The sequence below is a fragment of the Dendropsophus ebraccatus genome, chromosome 4 (assembly GCF_027789765.1).
Source record: "Dendropsophus ebraccatus isolate aDenEbr1 chromosome 4, aDenEbr1.pat, whole genome shotgun sequence".
NCBI lineage: Eukaryota > Metazoa > Chordata > Amphibia > Anura > Hylidae > Dendropsophus > Dendropsophus ebraccatus.
In genome coordinates, this window is record NC_091457.1 from 129,191,652 (window position 1) to 129,218,351 (window position 26,700).

At 42.2% G+C, this 26,700-nt stretch overlaps 1 protein-coding gene across 1 annotated transcript in view; it reads left to right on the forward strand.

The window, feature by feature from the left end:
* ERC2 (ELKS/RAB6-interacting/CAST family member 2) overlaps nt 1–26,700 on the forward strand; it is a 667,987-nt gene that overhangs the window by 41,789 nt on the left and 599,498 nt on the right. The window contains exon 2 of the mRNA XM_069967012.1: nt 23,679–24,095. Within this exon, the coding sequence (XP_069823113.1) occupies nt 23,679–24,095 (417 nt within the window). The remainder of the gene's footprint in view (nt 1–23,678; nt 24,096–26,700) is intronic.

A 26,700-nucleotide genomic window follows, 5' to 3' on the forward strand; every position in this document is an offset into this window, starting at 1 on the left:
AAAACATTTTTTAAATATTAATTGAAGATATTACTATTCCTTACTTCTGTTTCTTTTTTTTTTAAAGTCACACCAAAATATCAAAAGTTTTCATTGGTCATAGGAGCAGTGCTGTTTAGGTCAATGATGTGAAGAACATATAGCAGGAGAAGCGCTTAACTGGGTGCTTCACTCCCTGCCTCTACACCCAGTCTGTTTCATTACAGGAAATGGCTCCATTATAAGTTTGTCGAGCCCTGGCTATATCTAGAGATTGGTGGCGGTCTCAGCATCAGGGGCGGATTAAGTTTACCATAGGCCTCAGGCTGTTTTGCAAGCTTGAAGCCCCACCCCATTGTAACTATGGCTGTACTAGCGTGGTGTTCATACTACGGGATAGATAATATCATATTTTCCAAGTACCTGTAAAGTTTTATGAAAAATGATTATCAGACAGCACTGTGCTCTCTATTCATTTTCTTCATTTCAAGTCACTTCCATTTTGAATTAGGTGCCTAAATACCTTAACAGAAGCCCCATTGTCTCCGCTCCCTGCTGCTTGTACCTATGAATTAGGAGGCAGGGCTTCCTGATCAATCCATCTCCAGCTTGACCCCAAGTGTAATGTTACTCTATAGCACAAGGCTGGAGACAGGTGTCATCAAGGGGTTAAAGTATAAAACAATGTACTACCCCCCACTCATTCAGACCCTAAATAACAAAATACCACCATACTCAGCGTTGCCGAGCTGAGACAGCTCTGCACTGCGGTGTCTTCATCTGACAATACACATGTCTCAGAAGACAATCAAAGCCCTGGAGACATGTGGGTTGTCAGGGGGAGACATAAAAGTAGTAAAATCATACTTACTAGGTCCCAACCACCAGTTCCATCATCAGCTGAAAGCGGTGGTCGGGATCCTAGGCAACCACTAACAACATGACTGCAAGAGAAGAGGGACAAACTTCAAAAGAGATCAATTTTGCTAATGCAATGCATTTGCAAAATTACTTTCTTTTGCATTTCCGATCACCTAACAAAAGTTTAGGTAATGGGACTACCCCTTTAAGACCCCAACTGATCAAATTGTTTGATGTTTTTTAAAGACGGCAACACATTAAAGAGACTGTAACTAGATCACTAGGGCAAGAGAGACACTGATTACAATGATGTATCACTTACATCTTGTCATGCAGCTGTTACTCCAATATCCTTGCACATGGACACTGAGCGCAGGGAAGTAGTCCGTCCTTCCCATTACTTGAGCATGTTTGGTTGTCTTCAATATTTTTAATGACTCTGTCCACCATCCATTGTCAGCTGTATATACTTTATATAGGTCAGTGGACAGGAGGGGTGGCACTACTCAATGTAAGTGATATATACGTGTGTGTGTGTGTGTGTGTGTGTGTGTGTGTGTATATATATATATATATATATCACTTTCTCTGTACTGAGTTTATAGTGAGTCCATATACTGTAGGCCAAAAAAAAAATCTAGTAAAACATCTCCTTCAAGGTTTTTTTTCACATGGGACGTATATATACTGATGATTTTCTGCAGTGCATTTGTGTGAGTTAAGTAAATAGCCTGTAACAGTGGTAGCAGCAAAATGGATCAATTCTAAATAACCTTATCCACATTTTGGAAAGAATATAACAACATGCTATTCCCATAGAAATTGACCTGTAGTGTGGACTTCGCAGCATGACAATTTATGTTACAGATGCAATGCTGATTCATTGCATCTGTAGTGTTGCAGATTTTACTGCTTGAAAGGAAAAGTGGCACATCCGCAATCTAAGAATATTAAAAACTATGGGAGCATTTATCAAGTATGCCAGAAAATAATTGTTCAAGTCACAAAAAAGTTTCTGTCCTTTTTGCAGCACTTTGTAAGGCAGGTTGCTTAGTGGGAGGGGCATACAGTAATTTACACCAGGAATTTATTCTTATATTAGATGCATTGGAGCAATGAAGAAAATCGGTTGCAATAGTCTACATATCCTTTCAATACCTTCTGTGGATTCCTTATACTTCAAATAGTATAAACTTTGAAAATAGTACATAGTCCCAGACTCTTAGAGTCAGTGATATCTTGTTGCACCCTAAGCTTAATTACCCCTGGATGGGAACATCGCATTTAACTTCCTATTCGGTTATCGGCTTTTTGTGGCGTAATGGATGTCAAGTAATGTCAGTACTGTTATTTAGACTAAGTCTTTGAAGATATCACCAGATGGAATGGCTTAGAAGGGGATAAAACAGAAATGATATTACTTTCAAGTTTTGTTTTTTTTAATGGGATGGCATGGGAGATTATTAAGGTTGTGCGCACTGAGCGTGAGATACTAGTTTAATAACACTAATAAAATGAAAAGAGGGCATTTTATAAGGACAAATAGCATTGCTGTACCCAAAATCTGCTAAATGTACAGGGGTATATGGAGCCATATTGTCCTTTATCTCTTCCACTCTTGGTGCTCTAACCCATGAAGGCCCAGTATGCCTGGGCAGTTATGCTTTGTCCTCTTTGCATATGTATGCTGGTCTTAATAAATGTCCCTTTGTACTGGGAGCTCCCGTGGTGTAGTGGTGCAGATGAAGCCAGGTCACCAGGAGATGGAAGAACAAGACCAGAGAGCAGGGCAGTGGTAACTTTCCTTTCAGTAAAGCAGCATTCACGTACATGGAGGTACAGTTCTTCTAAGTATTTCTCTTGAAACAAAATGATCAGGCAGTTAGGGTGTACTGGGGTATGTTGGAAATCCACATTTTTTTACATGGGGGGGGGGGGAAGGGGAACAAACGAATAATACTTTTTCGTCAGTTCCCAGTCCAACAACTTCTGGGCCCCTGCTGGTCTCCAAGATGAGATCATCCAATCTGCCCTATTACATAACATTACATTATATTACATTACAATCTGCCCTATTACATGAAGTGATTACCGGCTGTATTCGTCTCATGTAATAGAAGACAACGATCAGCCGACATGCATGATGTCAGCTGATCGTTGTCTTTCAACATGTTGAAAGCTCAACGATCTAGATAGCAACGATATGCTGCCATCACTCCGTGCAATATCGGCTGCCCCCTATCTTCTATGGGCTGCCCAGACGATCTAGCAGCTCCCCTGCAGCTCCCCGTGGCCCCCTCCCCCCAGCTCTTGCTCGCTCGCTGCTGAAACTTATAATAGTGCTGGCAGCGAGCGGGGAGCGAGGAGCAAGTTAGCCCTGACCTGACAGGTCAATGCTCAGTTGCTCCTTTGAATTGCCCCGTGTCCCGACTTAAGACGGGACCCCACTGCCAGCAGTAATTAGCTGAGTGGGCAGATCCTATTAGCTGAGTGGGCAGGAAGTAGGAACAAGCTGAGACCAGCAGAGGAACTAAAAGTTGCTGGACTGGGAGCTATGGGGGACTGGAGTAAGTAAATTATGTATTTTTAATTTTTTACCAGCCCTCTAGCAACTTCTAAAAAAAAAATTAACTCCCAAATACTCCTTTGATGTTGGGCAGGGTTAGAAAAAGGATCTTTTTACCCCTCCATTAACATCACTATACCTATCCATGCACTGTGTGTAGTATCACAGTTCAATGAGCTGCATTATCAGATGCAACTCATGGACATGAGACATGTTTCTTAAAATAGATCCCTTTTTTTCCAGTCTTGAACAACCCCTATCCTATTAAATAGACCTATAAATACAAAGAGCTAATAGCTGATCTAGTAGAAAAAAAAGTCCTGTAGAATAATAGAAAAATGGAATTGTATTATGTGGAAGATACAGAGCACAACACAGAGCCATAATACAGCTGTGTTCCTGGGCTCTTACGTTAGGCAAGTCTATAAGGATTGAATCATCATCTTGGTACGTTAAATTTTTTTGCGCTATGTACAACCTTAAAGACATCTCAATACACGGTCCCCTAGTACAATACAAGTTGCCATTTGGTGCATTTTTGTTGCATCGTCAATAGGCTGGAACGATGACTATGTAGAAAAATGAAAGCCAGTATTAACAGCAGTAAATGGTTCTGTGATTTTTTTTTTTTTTTAGAAAGCATGTACAGGTCAGGTTGCCATTTAGACCTTTCGCTTTTCAGAGCCTTTATCTGGCAGGACTCTAATGCTAATAGCAATTTCTCCTGTGCCACCATCCATGCTTAAAGGCTGTGCCTAATCTGCTATCATTATGTATTACAGTGAGGCCTGTGAATGCTTCATTTGAGCAAAAACTGCTGAAGACAGACTTGTCACAGCTGCCTTTCCTTATATATATACAGTTATTGCTGATCTACTTACTTTTTAACCAGGAATACAGTGCAGAGATTATATAATAAACAGGACCTATATTAATAGGTTTTCATGTTTATATACACGGGTGCACACAGTATTATTTAGCACATTAAAGGAAACCTGTTATCAATTTCATGCTGCCCGAAGCACTAACAGAGAGAAACAGGGACAGACTTCCTATCAAAACAATCTATGATTCACTCTAAAATTCTGTAGCCTTTTAAAGAAATCATAGTTCTAAACCTTCCAGGAACAGGGCCCCAAGTCACTTGGGTGGTCCCAGATGACTTCTCCCTACCCCCAGATTTTTGGCCGATACTGACCGTTTAGGGCCGATAATCATTTTGTGTAATAATAGACAACGATCAGCCAACATGCACAATGTCGGTGTTAGGGCCACGGCGGCTTCCCGTGCTCCGGACCGCCGCCGCACCCCCTCTCCCACTCCTGCAGCAGCCGATGTCCATATGCAGGGACCTGTCGCTGCTGTTGCTTCGGCCCCGTGGGGGCGCCTCACCTCACCGCGCTCCTGCCCGACGCTGTGCCGTCCGGCGCGCGCGTCCCCGCCTCCTAGGGCGCACGCGTCCTCGCCTCCTAGGGCGCGCACGTGCCGGCTGTCTTAGGTTTAAAGGGGCAGTGCGCTCCTAATTGGCTTGAGTGTTAATCACTCCCCTATAGTTCCTGCCCTGCCCCTTCCCAGGTGTTGGAGCCTCTACATGCTTCCCATAGCGTTTGGCCCAGCTCCCTGTTGTTCCTGATTCCTGTCCGCTACCTGGTCCCTAGTCCTTGTTCCTGATTCCTGTCCGCTACCTGGTCCCTAGTCCTTGTTCCTGGTTCCTGCTCCTCTGTCACACTATTGCTCCTGTGTTCAGCCTGTCACCTGCGGTTACGCCTACAGACCTCTGCCAGCACCATCTCCTGCCTACTGCTCCTGCCTCGCCTCGCCTCGCCTCCTGTCACTAGCAACCAAACCAGGGGTAGCGACCTGGGGGTCGCCTGCCGCAGCAAGCCCATCCCGCCTTGCGGCGGGCTCTGGTGAAAACCAGCGGCCCCTTAGACTCCGCTCCCTGGTGCGGTTTTGTGCCACCGCTAGTGTCGGCATAGTGGATCCACTACACACTACAGTCGGCTAATCGTTGTCTTTCAACAGGCTGAAACGCTTTCTCCTGTCTCCTATGGGCCACCCGGACGATCTAGTGGTCATCGGGGCAGCCTCCCCACAGCTCCCCTCGACCCCCCCCCCCCCCCCCACCGGCTCTTACCCGCTGGCTGATGATGCGTGTGGCGGTGAGCAGGGAACAAGTAGCAAGCGAGTGCAGAACTGACAGGTTGGCGTTCGTTGCTCCCTCTCGTTGCCCCATGTAATAGAGGCTTTAATCAAGCTCAGTGGGGCAAGGATAAACTGGCTGGGACTGGCCCGGAGACTCGGAGACCTATTACTGGATGGTTTAAAAAGTATGATTTTGCGAAAAGGCAGCAGTGTGTCAGGACAAGGAGGTAGGGATGAGACACGACAGTGAGCCCTAAGCCTGAACCCGCATGCTGTCTACCTACCTACCTACTTGCTGTCCCTGCTCTGGTGTAAGTGTAGCACAGAACGAGACAGTCAAACAAACACAAAAGGAGAGTTAAGAAGCCAAAGTCAAAACCAAACGGGCAACACAGTACAAAATCAGGAAACAATCGGGTAGTGAAAGGTCAGGCGGGAGGTCAGGTAACAGGTCGAGCAAACAGAGGAATTAGAAATGGGGTTCGCAGGAATAAACAGGGGGAGCTGGGATCAAGGTATGAACCTTAATAGCCAGAGCTAAGAGACTGGCTCAGCTTCCTTTTATGAGGATCAAGAGCTGGTCTGGATTCCTATTGGACCAGCGCTCTGATCCTCAAGGTTTCAGACAGGCAGAGGAAAATGTCAATCAAAAGACTTGCTCAGCTGCAGCAATCAAGTCTAGCAGAGCTCAATGTAACTCTTGCATTGCCAGAAGCTGAGAAGCAAGCGGGTGTGTCACACAAGAGTAAAAACCAGACCCAGTTCACACCAGGCTACTGAACATTTCTGACACAGTGTTTCAAGGTAGATCATAGTTTGATGTGATATATGTCATTTCTTGTCTCATGATGCCCTTAGGGGACATAATGAAACTGATGACATGTTCCCTTTATAGGGAAACTATCAGCAGTTTAGAAGCATTTAACCTGTTGATATGTTTAATCCATATGCTAATGAGTGCTTTGGTGCACTTGGGACAGGAGTCCACCGATCAAAGCCGTCCGGCACTACTAATGAATATGCTTTCAGCATTCTGGAAGTGATAAGCACCGGAGTAATGTCACTGCAGAGCATCACCCCAGTATTCATTAGAATTAATTCATATTCATTAGGCTTAGGCGCATCAGGTTATGGTATGGATTAAACTACAAAGTACTCAAAAACAGCACCAAGGATGAAGGTAAGAAACCTACCGTAATCCTCTGTGCCCCCTGAGCTATTGGGACATATCAGCAGGTTAGCTGTTTCTAATTTCCTGATAGTTCCCCTTTAGTTTCCCAACAATAAGAGGTAAAGAGAAGCTTATCAGAAGGAGGTAAGTCTGCTAAATAAATGGATTTGCAAAAAGATTAAACTTGACAAGCCCTACATATTTAGTTACATTAGTTGAGATGGCTATACCCTTTTAGGACAATTTAGATTGTTTACATTCATTCAATGATAAACCCATACAGACATAATATTGGCCGACAGTTTGCTAGAGTTGTAGGACTGCAAATCATGCTTGGGTTGTACATTGGAGGTATTGACATAACTGCACAAAGATATGCCAATACATACCAAAGCATACTTGTATTGGACCCATTGAGTTTAGTGGGATTATAATTGACTAATGACTACTATTTCTGCTTGGGACTTAAAATCTGTTTTCATAGCTTTGGAGAATGGGCCAATTGTTGTCACTAGTAGACTGTGTTCAGTTCATTCTTAATTGGCTTGTTAAAAATGCATGGTGGTATACGTTGACACACCTTTATGCAGATCTTCCGATTTATACCCTAAGGCTCCATGCACACATTTCGAAAACCTATCGGGACTTCTTAAACGAAAAAACAGATACATTTCCAGACCCATAGGGTTTTATTGGGCACAGACACCTTTCAGGATTTTTCTGAAGGGTGTCAGTGCTGGAAAATAGGTCCAGACATTATAGGAAATGTCCTATTTTTGTCTGGAATTCCATCACGGATGCCCCTAAGAACCCTATCGGAGCATGCAGAATACTAGCAGCTCTGAATGTGCACGTGAAATTTGTCCGGATTTCTGGATGTGCTGCCTGCAGGATCTGGATAGCACCAGCACCTGGGCGATTACTGTCGGGTGCTACGTCTGGCCCTTTAACTGTACACTATGGCTCCTGGCCCTTAATCACTCTTCTGGCCAGAGGCAGCACTATGCCTCTGGCAACAAGGAGTCGCTCACTCCCCCAAGCGCTGGGGCATGCTCTGCAGAGCAGGAAGGGAGAGGAAGGAGCCAGAGGAGGGCACGGTTACAGCCTGCAGCAGGTGACTATGGCTTTTTTTTTTTTATTTTACGGTCAGGAAATACTGATGGTTTCCTAAAGTCTCCTAAAAGGATTGCTGATCAGTATTTCCTGACCATAAAAATGGCCACGGACATGTGTCCTGAACATGATGTGAACAGCTTCTTACAGCTTCAGTATAGGTAATTATCTGTGAGATAAACAACCTGTTCTCCAGTACATTTTACTTTCACTGATAGATTCTTGCAAGGTGTGGGGAGAGATTCACGCTGCTTATATTTATATGCTTACTGAATAGAATTGCAGCAAATTGTCATTTTTTGGGTTATACTGTACCTCTTGTATGCTAAAACTCATCTGCAGAGAGAGCTGTACCGGTGGATAAATCCTTCACCTTCCCCTGGCGCTGTGTATGTCGCTGCTTTATTGATGAATGTGTATATAATGAATATAAATGATCAAATATGGATGAGTCTTATCTGTATACTATATTATTTAGCATACGCTGACAAAGTGATTTGGAATTTCGGAAGCAGTCCAATCTAGATGTCAGCATGATATTATAAGAATCCTCAAAGCAGGAACGATCAGTTCATAGTGTCTTATGGTGTCTGACTTGGCAAACATAGTCCTCAGGAACCTGTGTTTTTTTTATAGTTAACTTTTTTCCTGAATGCAAAATTAAGCAACTTTGCAAATAGTCTTCATTAACAATTTCCTACCATTTAACTGCTACTGTGAGAAAGAGAAGATAAATCTGTCAGTCAGACTTTATGCTCTTCTAGCGTAAGGGTGCTATTACACGGGCAGATGGTGGCTCAATTAATACTGTAAACGAGTGCTGATCTGCTAGAATGGCACTCGTTTACTGGGCCTATTACACGTTTAGCCAGGGCTACACGGACATCATTAGCGGATGTCCGTGCAGCCTTTGCCTAAACTGTTTCTACATTACCTATCCATGTTCCGGGTCTCCTCCTGTGCTATGCATGCTTTCTCCCCAGTCCTGCACAGCTTCTGTGCAGCCCATCAGAGCTGACAGGCCACTCAGCTAGTGATTGGCTGAGCGGCCTGTCAGCAGAGACAGGCTGCTCTGAAGCTGCAGCACGCGGGAAAAGTGCACAGGAGGAGACCTGGAACATGGATAGGTAATGTAAACAGTTTGTGCAATCGGCAGCCACCGGGCGTGCATTGTTATTACACAGAGCGATCATTTCATCGGCTGATCGCTGTCGCTATTACAGGGAGTGATTATCGCTCCCTGTAATAGGGCCCTAAGACTATGTGCACACAATGCCTTTCTTTGGCTGTTTTATGCAAGTAATGGCCATTATTTGCTTAAAATGGCTGCGTTTTAGCTCCAAGACGCCTGTTCAAAATAAAAAGGGCTGCAAAACCGCAAAAAAGACATTGTGTGAACATAGCCTTAGTTTGTGTGCATATAATGTTTTCCCTATATATTCAGGATGCACATTGGCAACTTTTCAGAAAAGATAGCTGATGTATACCACAGCATGCCCCCAATGGGACAATTCAATTTATTGGATCAAGGTAGTAGGGATGGTCTGAACCGAGTTCGGTTCGGGTTCGTACGAACCCGAACCCTCGGTAATGATTCCCGCTGTCTGCCCGCTCCGTGGAGCAGGCGGATCCAGCGGGAGGACCGTCTGGAAAACTGGGATACAGCCACAGCCATAGGCTGTATCCCAGTTTTCCAGGCGTTACTCCCGCTGTATCCGCCCACTCCATGGAGCGGGCAGACAGCGGGAATCTGCTGCCAAGCGTCCGGGTTCATACGAACCCGAACCTCGGCAGGTTCGGACCATCCTTACAAGGTAGTCAAAGAGTGGCTATGTTCAGTCAGTCTGCCAAATATACAAGTTAAAAGAGATTAAAAGAGGCACATCTACTTTCTTGTAAAAACAGCACCACCCCTGTCCTTAGCTTGTATGTGGTATTGCAGTTCAGCTCCATTCAGAGAGTGGTGCAGTTTCTATAAATAAAAAATAGGCTTTGTTGCCCATAGCAAACAATCTCTTCTTTCATTTTCTAAGCTTTTCCAGAAAACTGAAAGCTGCGCTGAGTGGTTGCTACGGGCAACAAGACCCAAATGAGGCCTGTTGTGTGTAGCTATATAGCTGCTAACACTCATTTTTATTAAACTTCAGTTACCAGCAGGGATTTCACTTGTACGTCGTGTATATGAGTCAACTTTATATAGTCACCACATTTACTTGTTTGCTTTTTTTTTTAGCTTCTCACAAGGTTTCTCAGTGACGTCTGATTCCTCGAAGGCGACATTTATTTAATTGTATAGCGACAGCTTAATTTAAGTCAACGGGCGGCCGAGCCATTTAGGTTTATGGTAATATCCTGTAGTGACCCAGACAGAATGGCTGATGTCAGTTTAAATGATCACCGCATGTCTGAGCAGATGGCATCCTCTCAGTGACAGGCCGAGCAATTTCCCCGCTCTTATAATGATGTCTTCATAATACCCAATAGTAACAATTACAGACCAGTTATTCCATTTGAGCGGTATAGGTGGCACTTATCCTCGGCATTACACATCTAACCGGCTCATGTTATTATCTCACCAAATCTTCAGCACCATTTTTTTCCTCAGGGCTTTTTGTTCGACATAATTAAGATCACATTGTAATTAAAAATATAATAATGTATGCCAGAGACTCATTCATTTACCTCCAAAGATTATTAAAGGGGTTATCCAGCGCTACACAAACATGGCCACTTTTCCCCCTCTCTTGTCTCCAGTTTCGGTGGGGTTTTAAACTCAGTTCCATTGAAGTAAATGGAGCTTAATTGCAAACCACACCTGAACTGGAGACGAGAGAGGGGGAAAAGTGGCCATGTTTTTGTAGCGCTGGATAACCCCTTTAAAAGCTCAGTACGCCTTGAGATCACCCGCCAAGTGGCATTTCAGATAGATGTTGGCATGTATAGGAAAACTAAATGGCCTTCAGCTTCAAAATGAAACCTAAGTGCTATAGATGGCTTCAGGACAACAAGGTACTGCAGTAATCTGCTGAATGACTATGACTAAACATAGTAGGAGTTGTAGTTGTACAACAGTTAAAGAGACACAGATTGTATACAGATAGTTTATTAAATTTACCGGATTAAGTGGTATTCAACCCCATAAAAAAATCTGGATTGATAAAAAATAAAAAAAAAGCATACTCACCTGCCCCAATCCCCAGACTACTACTATTCTGATCAGGGGTGTAACTACCACTATAGCAGCCATAGTGGCTAATATTGGGCCCACTGCATCAGGGGTCCCAGTGGCCTTCTCCTGCAATACGCTGGGCCCCCTGTGCCATCATCATTTGTAACACCTGGTGGCCGAGCAGGCCTCCCGGGTTCTGCACATGTCTTTTTAACCAAAACCACTGACGAGCACCTGCAGTTATGATTACACTTGACGGCTTAGTGGACAGTCGGGAAGGGGAGGAGGGCCCAATCAAAAGTTTGCTATGCGGCCCAGCCATTTCTAGTTACGCACCTGATTCTGATAATTGCGGCTCCCCTCTGTTGGTTCCTGTACTGTGTTGACCAAGCTGGAATTGCCCAAGGCTGGCTACTACTGCGATCAGAGATTGGCTGAGCAGCAGTTCCTACAGGTTCAACTGTCAAAGGAAGTAGCGGTAAATGATGGGGACTAGGAGCCGTTAGAACAGCAGCGGTGGGGGGATTGGAGTATATTTGTTTCGCATTCTGACTATTAATATTTTATGGAGCTAGAATACCTCTTTAGGGTGCGTTCACATGTAGAGGATCTGCAGCAGATTTGAAAGCCCAGATTAGAACTTCAAATCTGCTGCAATTCTGCTGTGGATCCTGTACGAGTGAACGCACCCTTAATGTCAATTTTTGTTGCCGTATTTTAATTAGTATTTTGTATCAGTATTTGTAATGCCTGCTTTACAACAGCACGTGGGTGTATGTCCTTAAAGGCATTATCCAGGATTAGACTATAACAACTACTTACTTCCAAAACAGTGCCACACCTGTCCACAGGTTGTGTTTGGTATTACAATTCAGCTCTGTTTACTTTAAGGGAACTAAGCTGCAAAACCCACACCCAGGCTGAAGACAGGGGTTATGCTTTTTCTGGAAAAAGTGGCTATGTTTTTCTAATACTGGACAATGCCTTTAATATATATGTAAATTAAAAAATACCACTGTTTAATGAACAGTGGCCATTAATAATCTTCCATTCACAAATGGATGCAGTCTGTTCATCTGTGATGTGTATGGAAATCAATGCTTAATTGATTTCCAGACACACCCTGAAATACTATGTGCCAACATAACCTTTGGGTGCTTTCCCATAGGTACGACACACTATTGATTTTCCACAATGGCTTTGTCTTTAGTGTATAGCCCACCCAACCGCATTGGGAACTGTCATAAGGCCATCCTTGTCCGCCTGGACTTGCTAGGTGTTGTAGTTTAGTAACTGCTAGAAAGTCATAAGTTGCAGATTCCTGTTGCAAGCTTTAACATTATAAGTATACATTGTACTATATTTAGGAAGTATGTAGTCTGAAAGTTGACAGTAGACAAAGTTGACAAGACTAAACGCAGTATTAAAAGTTTACATTTGCACCCTGTAGTATTAGGGAATTCAGTATGCTGTAGTATTTAAAAGACTTTTATGCATCTCATAACACCTATTTATTGCTTGAATTATTTTCAGGCCTGACATATACTTCAATGACGGCTATAGATATCCTGTAATCCGGTTTGGGAACCTTACATTCATTACGTGTGGGACTTTGGTGCCCTCTGGTGGATAATTTATAGTGATGCATCTGATAGAAAGTTCATAGTTAAATACATTTTTATATTTTTGTTTTTAATAATTATACAATTGGGTATCTAATATGAAGTTTTTGATAATGTATCTAGTGGCTGTATGCAACATACACTTTTTTAGGCTTTCTTCACATCTGCATTGGAGGTTTCATTAGGAGCCTCCATCTCAGTAATGGTGTGCCCACCCTAGAAACAGAACCTGAGGCTGTTATTGGGTCCTTGAATAAAGGGGCACAGATCTGGTGGGTTCAATTCCTTTTGCTTCTAGTAGGGAACTGTGCAGGACTTCTTTTCTAATGTAAACTGATCTCACAAGTCAGTTTTTTTTGTAAGTGTATGTATTATTGTAAATTTTATGTTTGTACATGGAACCTGATATGCAATGACAATAGCGATTTTATTTGTAGTTGATGAGTTACAGTTTTGGATTACACCGCTAAGCCTAAGAGAAGGGCAATCCTTTAGCCATGGTTTCCTAGGGGTTTCCTCCACAGAGGGTTTTCCTCTCCTGAGTGCTGGATGATGGCTCTTTGTGAATCAAGGATTAGCTTTGTTTAGCACAGTTTTCATAGTTTTTTCTTGGGCCAAGTTATATGTTCATGGCAGTGAATTCATTTTGGTGGACTCATTTTAACTCATAGAGGATGTTAACCCTTAGGGTGTTGAGCAGCCTGAGCAGATGTAAGGAGGCTTGGGCAGATGTCAGGATGTCCTAATGGTAATGTCATCCAAAGGCATTTACTATGTTTAAGGTGTATTCCAGACATACCGGTGTCCGAAAGTTATGTAGATTTGTAATGACTTATATTTAAAAAACAAAATTCCTGTACTTACCAGCTGTTGTATGTCCTGCAGGAAATGGTGTTTTCTGTCCAATATGACACAGTGCTCTTCACTGCCTCCTTTGTCTGTGAAAGGAACTGTCCAGGTCAGAGAGGGGATTTGCTACTGCTCTGGACAGTTCCTGACATGGACAGAGCTGGCAGCAAAAAAGCACCATGTCAGACTGGAAATAATACACCACTTCCTGCAGGACATACAGCAGCTGAAAAGTACTTTAAGGCATCAGTTTTTTTTTAATGAAGTAATTTGCAAAGCTGCATAACTTTCGCATATTTAAGCATATTTTTTGTTTGTACCCCTTTTGTTTTGTTTGTACCCCTTTAACCACAGGAATAAGGATCTTCAGTAGGGTCAATGGTGCCCTTAAAGTGTACTGGCATTGCCAGAATGGCCATCCATAAAGTGGTCCCCCTTTATTGCTGTCTGGTTCTGCATGTCAGACAGCTGGCAATCTTACAGTATCTGTGAATCTCAGCGGCCTAGCACCTTCCTGACTCCTGTGATTATTTTAGTCCTGTGATTAAACTAAAGCTATGGCCGCCATTTTAACACCAAAAATTCTGTTTCGTGCATGAGTTTTATAGCCTGTGTTTATTGTGGCTGGAGTTGTTTCAAGGGAAAGTGAGGGTCCGTCCCATATCCAACAGACATGTATTCCTCTTGCTGATTGGTGCCGGATGGCTAAAGCTTTAGTCTTTCATAGCAATTATAGCCAGCATTTCAGACATCCTAAGAAATCCTAGGGTTACAATTTTCTCTCTTCATTTTAATGAAACACTCCAAGCAAAACGTATGCCGTATGTAATGCCTAATGTGGGCCCTGAGGGCCAGTGCATAACACAGGGAACACCAAAGAGAGAATCCCTCAACACTGCCCCCTCAGGGCCTGCACTGGGCACAACACATTACTAATTATGCCCGGAGAGCCCCTTTAATTAGATAACACATGAAACGTTGTTTCTGAATTTGTTACTCGGAATTCTTGCTGAGACCATTTCCCGTGACTGCCGTATGCAAATGGATCTGGTGTCAGCAGTTTGAGGATGGAGGATTGTTAATCTGATGAAAATCGCTACAAATAGGAATGGTGGAGAATGGTGGAGGCAGATTTGCATGTCGAAAATCCCAGTTGTATTACGGTAGCAGCATTGTGAATGAGTTCATATGTAATTACATCCACTGAATATGTGCATGTTCAGTGTTTTTGTTCATCCTAAAAAAAAAGAAGGTTTTAATGCAAAAAAATGAACATTTTTGTCAGGGGTGTCGCTAGAGATGGCAAACTTTTGATTCCCCCCCCCCGGCGGGCCCCATAGCAGCCATCATGTGGTAGTTACAGTTACAGTGGTAGTTACGACCCTCATTTTAGCCATTTTAATGCCATTTCATCCCCCTTTCAGCCTTTTTCCCCCAGAAGTTTTAGTTGTTTTTTTATAAAAAAAAAAAGGTAGTGTGAAGGCAGCCTAAAGACTTTTTTTTTTTTTTTAGCTGTAAACTGCCCATGTAAAGTTTTGTTATAGGTCCATACATGTAGATTATATTATGTATTTTTGTCTTTATCATGAATCATTTTTGCACTGGAACCTACAGTTCAAATTCTAAAACAAATCATCACCAAAAGCACTCTTAGAGCACCCCCTAGTGGCTGCACTTGCACTAGCCCCACACAGCACCTTATTAGAATTGCTAAGCATCCTTTAAGTCCTATAGCTCAGTGCTTCCCAAGTCCAGTCTTCATGGCCGCCAACAGGTCATGCTTTGAGGATAACCCATACAAAGAACACCTGTGATAATACCTGATGCATGCATACCATGATGAGTATAATTATATCACCTGTAAAATAATTTTAAAAAATCATCCAAACATAACCAGTTGGTGGCCATGAGGACTGGAATTGAGAAGCACTTTTATAACTAATTTAAAGAAGATATCGGACACTAGATGCCAACGTGAGCCCGCATAGTACATTCAAGCCTCGTCTGTGAGTTGCATTCATACCTAGTCAATGCCTTTTGATTAGAACATCTTATCACGCATGAAAGGCTCAGGATCTCAGCACGTTCTCGGATATCCAGGAACATTGCGATTATGAGTTTGATACAAACAAGTAGTTGTGATCAAGGATTACATAGCAGTGATGGGCACATTGTCCCTTATGAAAATTTAATACCTGTCTGATAGTGGCAGCGGACAATTAAACAGATTAGTTAAGAGCTACTAGAACAATCAGCGCATTGGTCCTATCAGATTTTCATTCGAAGTCTGTAACATTTTCTCTAATATTCATGGTACCATTTACATATAGTGCAAGCCCTGACTACACCATAGTATTTACACCCACCCCATTGCTGTTTGCAGTGATTGGTGCTCCATGGTCTCACCGGACTGTGGAGCACATGACTAACGGCACTGGAACGGCGCTAGGGAGGAACAGATATACCTTCCTCCTCGGCATCTACTATGCAATAGGGACAGATCTTTAAGTTAGATTTATCTCACATGCTGATAGTTCCCCTTTAAGTGAATAAAACTGAATTGTAATACCACACAAAACCTGATGCAGGGGTGGCGCTGTTTTGCAAAAGATTATCTGTGTTGTTTCCTGGATAACCCCTATAATGGAATTTGTATATACCTAAAATTAGGTAATTACATAGACAGATATTAGGCAAATAGATAGACAAATGCAGTAAATGGTAGATACAAGGTTAGCAAAAATTTAACTTCCAACTCGAAGATCGAAGAAGGGCGATCTGCTGCTTCGTCCTGCTGCTTCAAATAGGACGACAATAACCAATGGGCACTTGAGATAATGTGCTCCTCATTTATTAAGTAATTTTGTTTAAAGAGTTGCAGATAGGTGGCACTGTAGCAGTAATATTATTTTATTTACGTTAATTTAAAGCAAATATATCACCGGGTACATCGCTTTTGTTTTTTACATTAACAGACCGGCGTGGGGACGCTGGTGGTGCAGTCCTCTTTTTGAACAGCCCCCATGGTTCCCCCACATGGCATTGGTCTATTCCCAAGCACCGCCCCGCCCCGGAGCACTGGGGACAGGCCCGCCAGCACCCAGTGTGACAATCTCATCTCCCCTCTGTGATGAGGCTCCATTGATTCTAATGGAGCTGCGTCACAGAGGGGAGGGGGTTTCGTCACACTGGGGGCCAGCGGGCCTCCCCCCAGTGCTCCGGAATAGACCGGCGCTGTGCGTGGGAACTGGGCGGCGGTTCAAAAAAAAAAAGAACTGTGCCACTAGCATTCCCGCACCCGTCTGTTAATGTAGAAAACACAACGCAATGTACACGGTGGTACATTCACTTTAAGCTTGCACAGATGTTGTTATTTCCTACAGTGTGGCCTCTTTGCTAACTTAACATCATCCAATGTGGCTTCTGGTTATGGGGTTTCTTAAGGGGCCAGGACTACCATGACACATCTGCATCAGTGTCAGATCTAAAGGACGGCATTCGCTATCATGTTGTAGCAATTAAAGCTGTGGAAAACATGTTTTTGCAAATGGAGAGTGATGTTAAATATTTCTGTGTCATCACTTGAAAATGGCGGCGGTGGCGGCATGTGGCTGTTGAATTTGATGGAATAAACTAGAGCTGATTTTTGCACTGTTATCCATTAGTGCTGTGGACTAGAGATGAGCTCAACTCCACCACGCTCGAATCCGATTGTTCAGCATTTGAATATCAGTGGCTGAAGAAGTTGGATAAGGCTTCCTGGAAATCATGGATACAGCCAATCAATGAAATTGAGCTGCAGTATTACACACAATCTGAGAAAAGAATGGTGCTCTTTTTTAGGCTGTTTGAGAAATCTGGCTTAGCTTTGGGCTGTCTTTGATAGCACTGCACAACATATCACATACACCTCTTCGCTATGCCATGACATAGCGCTAGAGAAGACGCACCAGACTGTTAAAGATAATAGTGCTGTGCTGATGAGTACTGACTTGCCAAACTGTTTGGGTTTGGCAAAATTCTCTGAATCCAAAGTTGGATGCTGCCCTAGGGCTGCCAGGAAAACATAGATACATCCTATGGCCAGGTTAACACATTGTGAACCACCGGCTGTTTTGTGACCTGACCAGGTCACAGAACGGCTGGTCTTACTGAAGATCATCCCGGCTGGTACTGCAGTATCGGCCAGATCTTCATTTCTGATGAATTGGGATGCGGGCGCATCAGTGTCAGTTTTTCATGTGATATGTCAGTTTTTTGTGTAGCCGGTTAGAATCCCGGCCGGAGCGTATACTATGTGTATACACTCCTGCCGGGATTCCATTCATGCACATAACAACGTATGTTTTAAATAAATCAAGGCCATTGTTGCAAATTGCAACAACGGTCGTGATTTATACAAAACATATGTTGTGTGAACATATCCTATGGCTGTATCCATCTTTTTCAGGACTCCAAAGGGCAGTATCCAAGATACCTGGAGTCATATGCTGAGCATTTGGGTTTGGAGAACTTTGCTAAACCCAAACAGTTCGTCGGTCCGCTCAATACTAGTGCTAAGGATTTTCACAGTACAGTACTAGATGGCATGGGGTAGGTTGGAGGTTTACAAATGTACTTAATTTGAAAGGTACTGTACCAGAAGAATGGAAATAAATGGCAGAATTACAGCAAAAATGGCTATACTAAGGGAAGATTATAGTGCAGCATTGTGTACATACTGCAGTAGGTACACAAATATTTACACAAGGCACAGCTGCCCTGAGCTTTATATGTAGTGAGAGATGAAAGGGAAGCCTTGATTTACCTCTGAGGAATAGTGTGGATAATCTTCAACAGGCAGTCAGGCTGGCAGTTTGCAGGTACACAGCTCAGACTTTCTCCGGATTTCTCTCTCTCTCCTGCACATATCATCTGCTAAACCGTTCCCCCACTGAATGTAATTTGTCCTAATCTGTCAGTTGCTAGAGACAGATTGCTCCTGACAACAGGTAGTGGGCAGCAAATTGCAGAAAATTGAGACACGCAGTGACTAAGATTTTACAGCTGTTTTTCTAAGGAAAGGAAACATTTGTGATTTCCAACGAGAATCACTCTATCTCTATCTATCTATCTATCTATCTATCTATCTATCTATTATTATTACAGTGTCCCTTTAATGTTCTCCCTAGGGTGAGGTGGGAAGTGTCACATAAATATGTTGCAAGTTATGTAAGTCTTGGATTTCACCTGCAGTGAAAGTCCTCACCACATCTCATAGACAGTCCATGCTTTTTTCTACCATTACCTCACACAGAGTTTAATATGACATGACCAGTCACTGAAATAAACTTGAAGGGATTTTAAAAGCATAAATCTTAGAAATATAATATGGTCAATTTCATACCAAATTTGTTCCTGTGAAATGTGATAGACCTGTGGTATATGATTAGAGAAGCCATTGATAAAGCTGTATGTTTAGCGCTATAGATATAAGCCTTTTATTGTGCTGTATTTACATTTTCAAAGCTCTGTGTCACATCCTATTTTGTTGCTGTTGTCTCCCTCATTTCACGTTTGCCGCCCAAGTACATTTACTAGACGTGTCTGCTTTGTACAGCTCTGTTCAGGATGTGGTGAGGATGGATTTGACAATGCTACTGTCCCTTTAGTTGTAATTCTTTTGCTCACATTTGATCTGCTTTTGTGTTGATTTTGCTTCATTTTTTTTTATTTGCCATGCCGTTCAGCTTTTGGATTCCAGGAAAACAAAGGTTTGTCTTCTCTTCCAAATAATTCTGCTTTTTCTATATGTAAATAGTTCATACAGTAGTGTTCCTCTAGATGCAGCTATATGTGTCTCTATAGATGTCAGCACTAATGTATCCGCATGTACCGATCCCCAACAGGAAATCTATCTTGTACAATTCTGTTGTTAAAACTGGAATCAAATGAATATTTTTTTTTATGGAAGATGTGTTAAAGGGGCAATCATGTAGTATTTTACAAGTAATGAGCAAACCTCACCTACCAACAAAATGAATCTGGTGGTACTAAAGCAGACGATCCCTTTGTGTCTATAAACCCTATTATTTCTCATATGTCATCTTCCAATCATTTTATCATGAGGTTATATGTTTTTCATACCCTTCTCAAGTTAATCACTTCACAAACAGCAGAGGAATGTCAAAGTCTTTTTCAGTCATGCATTGGGAGGCGGAGCCTCTTTTAAATGTTGTTAAGCTCCTCCCAAGAGGTACTTAAAGAGAACCTTTCAGGCCAATGGTGCCTCATACAGTGACTTTAGGACCTGACAGATGAGGAGAACATTCTCATTCGCATTTCTATCTGATGTGTGGACAGCAGAGAAAGAACTTTATACTCTGTCTGCAAGTCATGGAGAAGTGAATGCAGCTGCTTCAGTCTTGTTCGCTGGACCCTCCTGCTGCCCAGACTGGCTTGATACACAGCCTGAGTACAGGGAAAAACCCTTCAAGCATTACATAGGAGAGAGAACAGTGTCAGAAGGCTGCTCTCCTCATCTATTAGGGATATGACAGGTTGTCTTAAAGGGGTTATATAAAATATATCTTGAATCACCCCTCTTCTGGATACTAATAATTCATTCATACATGTCATTATCTTTTTAGTCTCCTCCCAGTACTGAGCTGCAGCCTTCTGCTGAAGACACAAAAAACTGTGTGTAAACTGTTCTCTCTGTCTCCCCCTCCTCCCCCCTTCCTTCCGAGGCAGCTGATGTAAACTAGTCTGGGAGGGTTAATCTGAGGTCAAGTTGCTGATGAACTCACTGTGATTAATTCTCCCAGTATCACAAAGTTGCAGATAGGGACTTGTTTACATCAGCCATCTTGGAAGGGAGGAGGAAGGAGGGGGTTGAGAGCAGATATGGACTGAACAGCTCGGACACAGTTTTCTCTGTCTTCAGCAGAAATCAGCAGGCTCAAAACTGAGGAAAAGGGACAGAAAAGGTAAAGACATTTATTGAATGAATTATGTCTCAGGAGGGAGGGTTGATTCAACATATATTTTACCTTATTGGATAACCCCTTTAAATCACTTAAAGTGTCACTGTAATTTCACATACAGACATGTTATAAGTTTTGATCGGTCTGTGTCCGAGTGTCTCAGACCCGTACCAATCGGGAGATAGATCCGGGAGAAGACGTGCTGCAGCGCGTCCTCTCTTGGCTCTGTGTCACGTGATCAGTCGGGCTGATCAGTCGGGCTCCATAGAGCTCCATTATAAGTCTGCGACTTATAATGCACTGCAACACGTCTTCTCCTGGCTCTATGTCCCGATCAGTTCGCGTCTGAACACTCAGATCCGGACCAATCAAAACTTTTGACATGTCTCTATTTGTGAAGTGACAGTGCATTTTATCTCAGAGGAATTGTAATATCTCCAGAGAATATATGCCAGCTGAAAATGGAATGAAAAGTCATTTGGCCACACAAAGCTGTCTTTTCCTTGCCCGACTGGACCTGATTGATTGGTCTCTCCCCATACTCTAGGGGGGAGACTAGCCAAAAAACCAACATGGATCACTGCATCTCAGGTGATGAATAGGAGAAATTGTTCTTGGGGCATTCCTAATGATAAAGAGGGCGGGGAGGAGGGATGAAGAGGTGTTGCAAGCCTAGGGCATAGACACTCTAGACCACGCCAATTAGAACCTAGGCTTTTTTTTAGGTCAATAACTGCATCACCTGCCAAACAGAACCCCGGGACAGATCTTGGATTAAAAGCAGCTATCTGACGGTATAAGTGGTTTGGGGGGACAGATTGTGGGTCGCTTTAAGGGAAACTATCAGTAGGTTAGTAGAAATGCCTAATTAGCAAGGGCCTAAACTCCTAATATCACAGAAATAGCATCGAGGATGAAGGTAAGAAACTTACCTTCATCCTCAGTGCCCTAATCAGCAATTAAGATTCTTATAGCTGATGGGTTCCCTTTAAAGGAGAAGTTCTTCGGCCAAAAGTATTTTTTTAATAATACGGGAGGAAGTAGGCCTGAGTTTGGGATTACTGCTCAAATTCTATGAGCAGATGATGGGGGAGTAGTACAGTGTATAAAAGTGCATCCAGTTTTACATTGACAGCCATTGATTCAATAGAGTGTCCAGCAGGGGCTCACTATATATAGAAGTCAATGGTGCTTATTGAATTCTATATATAGTGCCCCCCCCCGCTGGACATCGTAATTACACCTGATTCGGGACGTCACTGCATTTCAGAGAATTTGAAGTCTCCATGATCTACCAAATTAAGGGAAATCGCAGTATATGTGCATTTCCCATAATTAATGTACATTAGGAATTTGTCTAACTTTCCATAAGTAATAACATATTGAAAAATAGTTTTGGCCCGAGTTGTCCTTTAAATATATTTTTAAGAAGTTAAACCTGTGGTTTCATTCACATATGGGGATATTGACATTTGTATATTTAGCAAAAGGACGTGATTGTCACTTTTGGATTACTGTATCAGAAATTTGTGGCAAATCATTTTTTTCCCCAATATTGAACAAATTTACAGATGAAATAACAGCTTATCATCAGCTTCTCGCTTTGCATTTACATTTACACATTTCTGACAATCATCTATGGGTTCCTGTTTTAAGTTTCCTGTTCTTATGTCTTTGGATGAGAGCAAAAAAATAAATGACACCAATGGGTCTATTAAACATTGGACCCACTGACTTTATTATGGTCTGTTGGGCTTATACCATGGTGTTTGGGGGCATTTTGTAAAAAAATAGCTCAGTATGCTATGCTATTTTGTTGAGTACTTTTTGACAACACCTGTGATGAAGGCAATTGAGCTTCCAACACAGACATCAATATTTATTTATGTAAATGGTCTTTTTATGGCACAGATGGGCCTGATGCAAGTAAAAATATTTCTGTTTTTGCAAATATTTTATTCACATCTGGCCCATCTGCGCTGCTTGTTCCAAAGGAGGGGCAAATGGGGGGCAGGACAGGAGGTGCGGTTGCACACAGAGGGGGTGCAGCCCCTGTGTGTGCAGCATTTAACACTGGAAACATGTCAGTGAAATCTACGACAGCTCTGAGTACCTGTCATCATAAAAAGCTTTTGACACATCATGGAAACATGTCAAAAGATATGATCGATTCAGGTCTGATGAGAACTAGTGAGGAGAGGACCACTCTGCAGCGCAGTCCACTCCCCACTATGTGTCAGTGAAGAGTTGGGCTCCTTAGAGTTACTTTAGGAGCCCAATTCAGCACCTGACACAGAGCAGGGAGAGGGACGCGCTTAGCGCAGTCTTCTTCAGCTCATTCTTACCATCAGTATGGGTCTGAACACTCAGACCAGGACCGATCAAAACTGTCTACATGTTTTTTCGACAACGTTTTTTTTTTATGACAGGTACACTTTAAGGTGCCTATGCACCTGCAATAATTGTTGGCTTAACCAACATTTGACTGATTGCTGTCACTTTTACATAGGCTGGTTATCATCCAAATGTTTCTAGGAATGCTTGTTGTCAATAATCGGCCCATGTAAAATGGCTTATAGTGCCTTCTGGCTCCTGAAGTGTTAATTTTATACTTTCCACAATGAAGTCAGTGACTAGGAATAGATTCTTTCTGTTGGTGTTGTGGGAAAGCTCATTTAGAGATATTTTTTGCTAATATTAGTATTTTTACTACTTTCATCTTACATTAAAGGGGTTGTCCAGGATTAGGAAAAGTGTCAGCTTTTTGTTTCTCAAAACAGCGCCACTGTTGTCTGAGGCGAACAAAAACAGACTCTCCCCTCCCCCCCCTTATTCCAGGCAACACTTTAAATTTTTGCAGCATATTGACCTTGGTTCTTTCATTAAAAAAAATGTTCATTTATTTCTGTGTTTTTATTTTTATTTTCAGCATTTTAAGTGTGTGTCAAAATAACTTTTTATATTGTGTGATTTTGTGTTTTATAATGTGTGGAGTTAAGAAACTTTGATCTTACATCACATACACTGAGCACATTTATAAGTGTGGCACTATTTTTGTTCACGGTTGTTTTAGATTGTGAGTAGTTGGTAATACTCTTCCTGGTGATCACATATCGTAATATTTACATAGATGGATGTTTTGTAAAATGTTTGGTTTGCATTGTAGTTTTGTCCATGTCACCGATAAGTCTCTTACATTTATTAGATCACTAAATAATCTTTTTTATTTGTGTTGTAGCATTTGCAGTTGACCATCCAAGCCCTTCAAGATGAGTTGCGAACTCAGAGGGACCTTAATCATCTTCTTCAACAAGAAAGTGGGAACAGAGGGGCAGAACATTTCACGATTGAGCTCACGGAGGAGAATTTCAGAAGGCTTCAGGCAGAGCATGACCGACAGGCCAAAGAACTTTTCCTTCTTAGAAAAACATTAGAAGAAATGGAACTAAGGATAGAAACACAAAAACAGACACTAAGTGCCCGTGATGAGTCTATCAAAAAGCTTCTCGAGATGCTTCAAAGTAAAGGGTTGCCTTCAAAGGGGATGGAAGAAGAAAACGAGAAAACCCGAAGAATGGTGGAAGCAGAGTCACAGCTTAACCATTTAGAAGTGCTTCTTGATCAAAAGGATAAGGAAAATATTCATCTAAGAGAGGTAAAGAAACATGTTTTACTTTAACATCTGACATTAGTGTTTCCTAGTCCCTAAAGAACTCCTAAAAACTTACTCTAGAGGATGTGTCCTGTACTGCATTATAGGACAGTACATTGATTTTAATGTTCCCCAGGAGGGGAACAATTTGGGATCTGCTTACTCTTGAGATTCTAACAAGTAGGCATTGGCTTAAAGGGGTTGTCCAGGCTTGACCACATTCTTCAGAAACAGCACGACTGTTCAGTTTGGGTGGGTTTTGTTCTTATATTTGAACACTACATACAAAAATTCTTCACCACATAGAAATTGGTTTAAACTTGGAGCGTATCGATGAAGTCCTACAGGCTGATTCTTATGGCATCGATAGCTCAGTAGTACTGAATCGGGCGCATTACTCTATAGTTTAGTCTAAAATCTGTTGAGGTTATCACTAGAGGTGAGCAAACTTGCCAAAAGTTTGGATTAGCAAAAACCCGAACAATCTACATTTGAATCCCGCTGCCTGGGAAAGGTGGCTTTGGCCCAATGACTGCCTAGAAAATATAGATACATCCATGTTTTCCAGGCAGTCCTTGGGCTGCATCTACCTTCTTTAGGCATCGGAATTAAAATGTCTGAACTTTTGTCAAGTTCGCTCATCTCTAGTTATCATGGTCACATAGTCAGGCTACCGTATAGAACTAAGTGAAAAATGGTATTCCACAGCTCCTAAAAATTACAAAACTTTATTCTGGATACATTAAAATCTTCACACGGTTAAAAAGCGCCGACACGTTGATTAAGTAGGGCTGCCTCCGCAACGCGTCAGCGCTTTTTAACCGTGTGCAGATTTTAATGTATCCAGAATAAAGTTTTGTATTTTTAGGGCTGTGGAATTCTATTTTTCACTTAGTTCTATACGGGTAACGGCCCGATTTTCTCCTATGAGCTCCGTACAAGAGAACTGCACATATTGATAAGACTGCCTAGGGGTGAGCTGAAGTCTTTCATTATTGGATTACATACACTTTGCCTGGAATGTCCAGCTTGCGTTTAGCCAATTTGTTTCCTTGTAGATTTGCCTGGTGATATGCCATACAGACTGACATACAGTAACCTATTGATTAGACAACCCCTTTAATTTGCAAGAATAATATTAAGATAAGGAGGCATTTGCTATATTTTCACCCATTAGGTAAACCTAACTAACCATTTTTTTTTAATTGATTCCATTAACTTATATTTCTGTCGGTCTATAAATATTCTGTGAGCTGCAGCAATGTAGGATTGTGTGTTGCAGAATATCTGGTCAAGAGACACTTGTTCCTTTGCTTTGCAACTTGAGTGATGATCTGAACTAGTTTGGAAATATAGACTGGAAAGAAAGCAAAGTTAATATTCTGTAACGTGAAACAGAGAACGAGGTTAACATTTTTTCTCTTACAAAAACAGAAAATGACCGATATATTTTTCTTTGGAGAAGTCGGTTTGTGCAGTTTCCAGTGATAAATTAAATGAAATCCCAATGACTTTGGCTCTAGTTCTCACTAACATGTAAACATTGATTCTTCATTACATATTTTCTCATCTTACATGTCTTTAAATGTTGGCTGTAATTAATATGTTTGTAAATCCAGCATGAAAGGCCATCCTTTAATAGTCTCCAAATTATGTCAAATTTCCAAACCTAGACTTTGTAGATTCCTTTGAAAGCCTTTTTACTCCAATTCCACTCAAATATCGAAATTTACGAGAGCTTGAGAACGTTCATCTTCAAGTCTACATCAGTTAAAGCAGCAGTTTGTGCTTCTGAGCCTATATTCTGAGTGGAAATTGCAAACATGGTGGTTTTGGAGGTTATGAATTCTTCGGTTTCCCGATCTTTCTTCGACCATCTTTGTGCATTTGTGTGATATATATAAACTTACACACCTGTGCCTTTTGTTCCTTCTGAAAATGAGCCCATGGAGCAAAGACTAGTTCTTAGACCGAAGCAAGCCATCTGCATGACAGCCCATATGCATCATTGGATCTAGGAATGCAATCTCCTTCTTTTATGGTCCTTATTCATTTTCATGATTTGCCACAATCCACAAAGCAATCTTCTCAAGTACACAGCTCACACTATTTGTCATGGCCCAGCACACACTTTGCTTGCCGACATCTCTTCTGCTCCAGCATAAAGTCTCCCCCACATATCACAGGTGTTCTTAGTCTGGCTCAGCATAGCATAGCTTCGCTCATGTCACACACCAGCATTACACACTGCAGGGGACCCTGCCTGTGTATTGACAGCATGGGGATTTTCCTTCAATAGTTCACCAATCAGCTCATGTCAGTAGAGGGTTTTCCATGATAGCCTTGTTATCTCTTGTCAGCAGTATGATGAATGAAAATAGTATGATGATAACGGCCATCATTGTGTAAATAACATTCATTATTTCAAATATAAGGCTAGAAACACACACATCGGATCTGCAGCGGATTTGACTAAACCGCTGCGGATCCCTTGCCTGTTATTTTCAAATAGATTACATACTTGCAGTGGGTTTTGGGGGTTCCCAGCTGGACATCTCTCCCAGCCAATCAGTGCGCTGCCCCACCACAGCCACTGATTGGCTGAGCG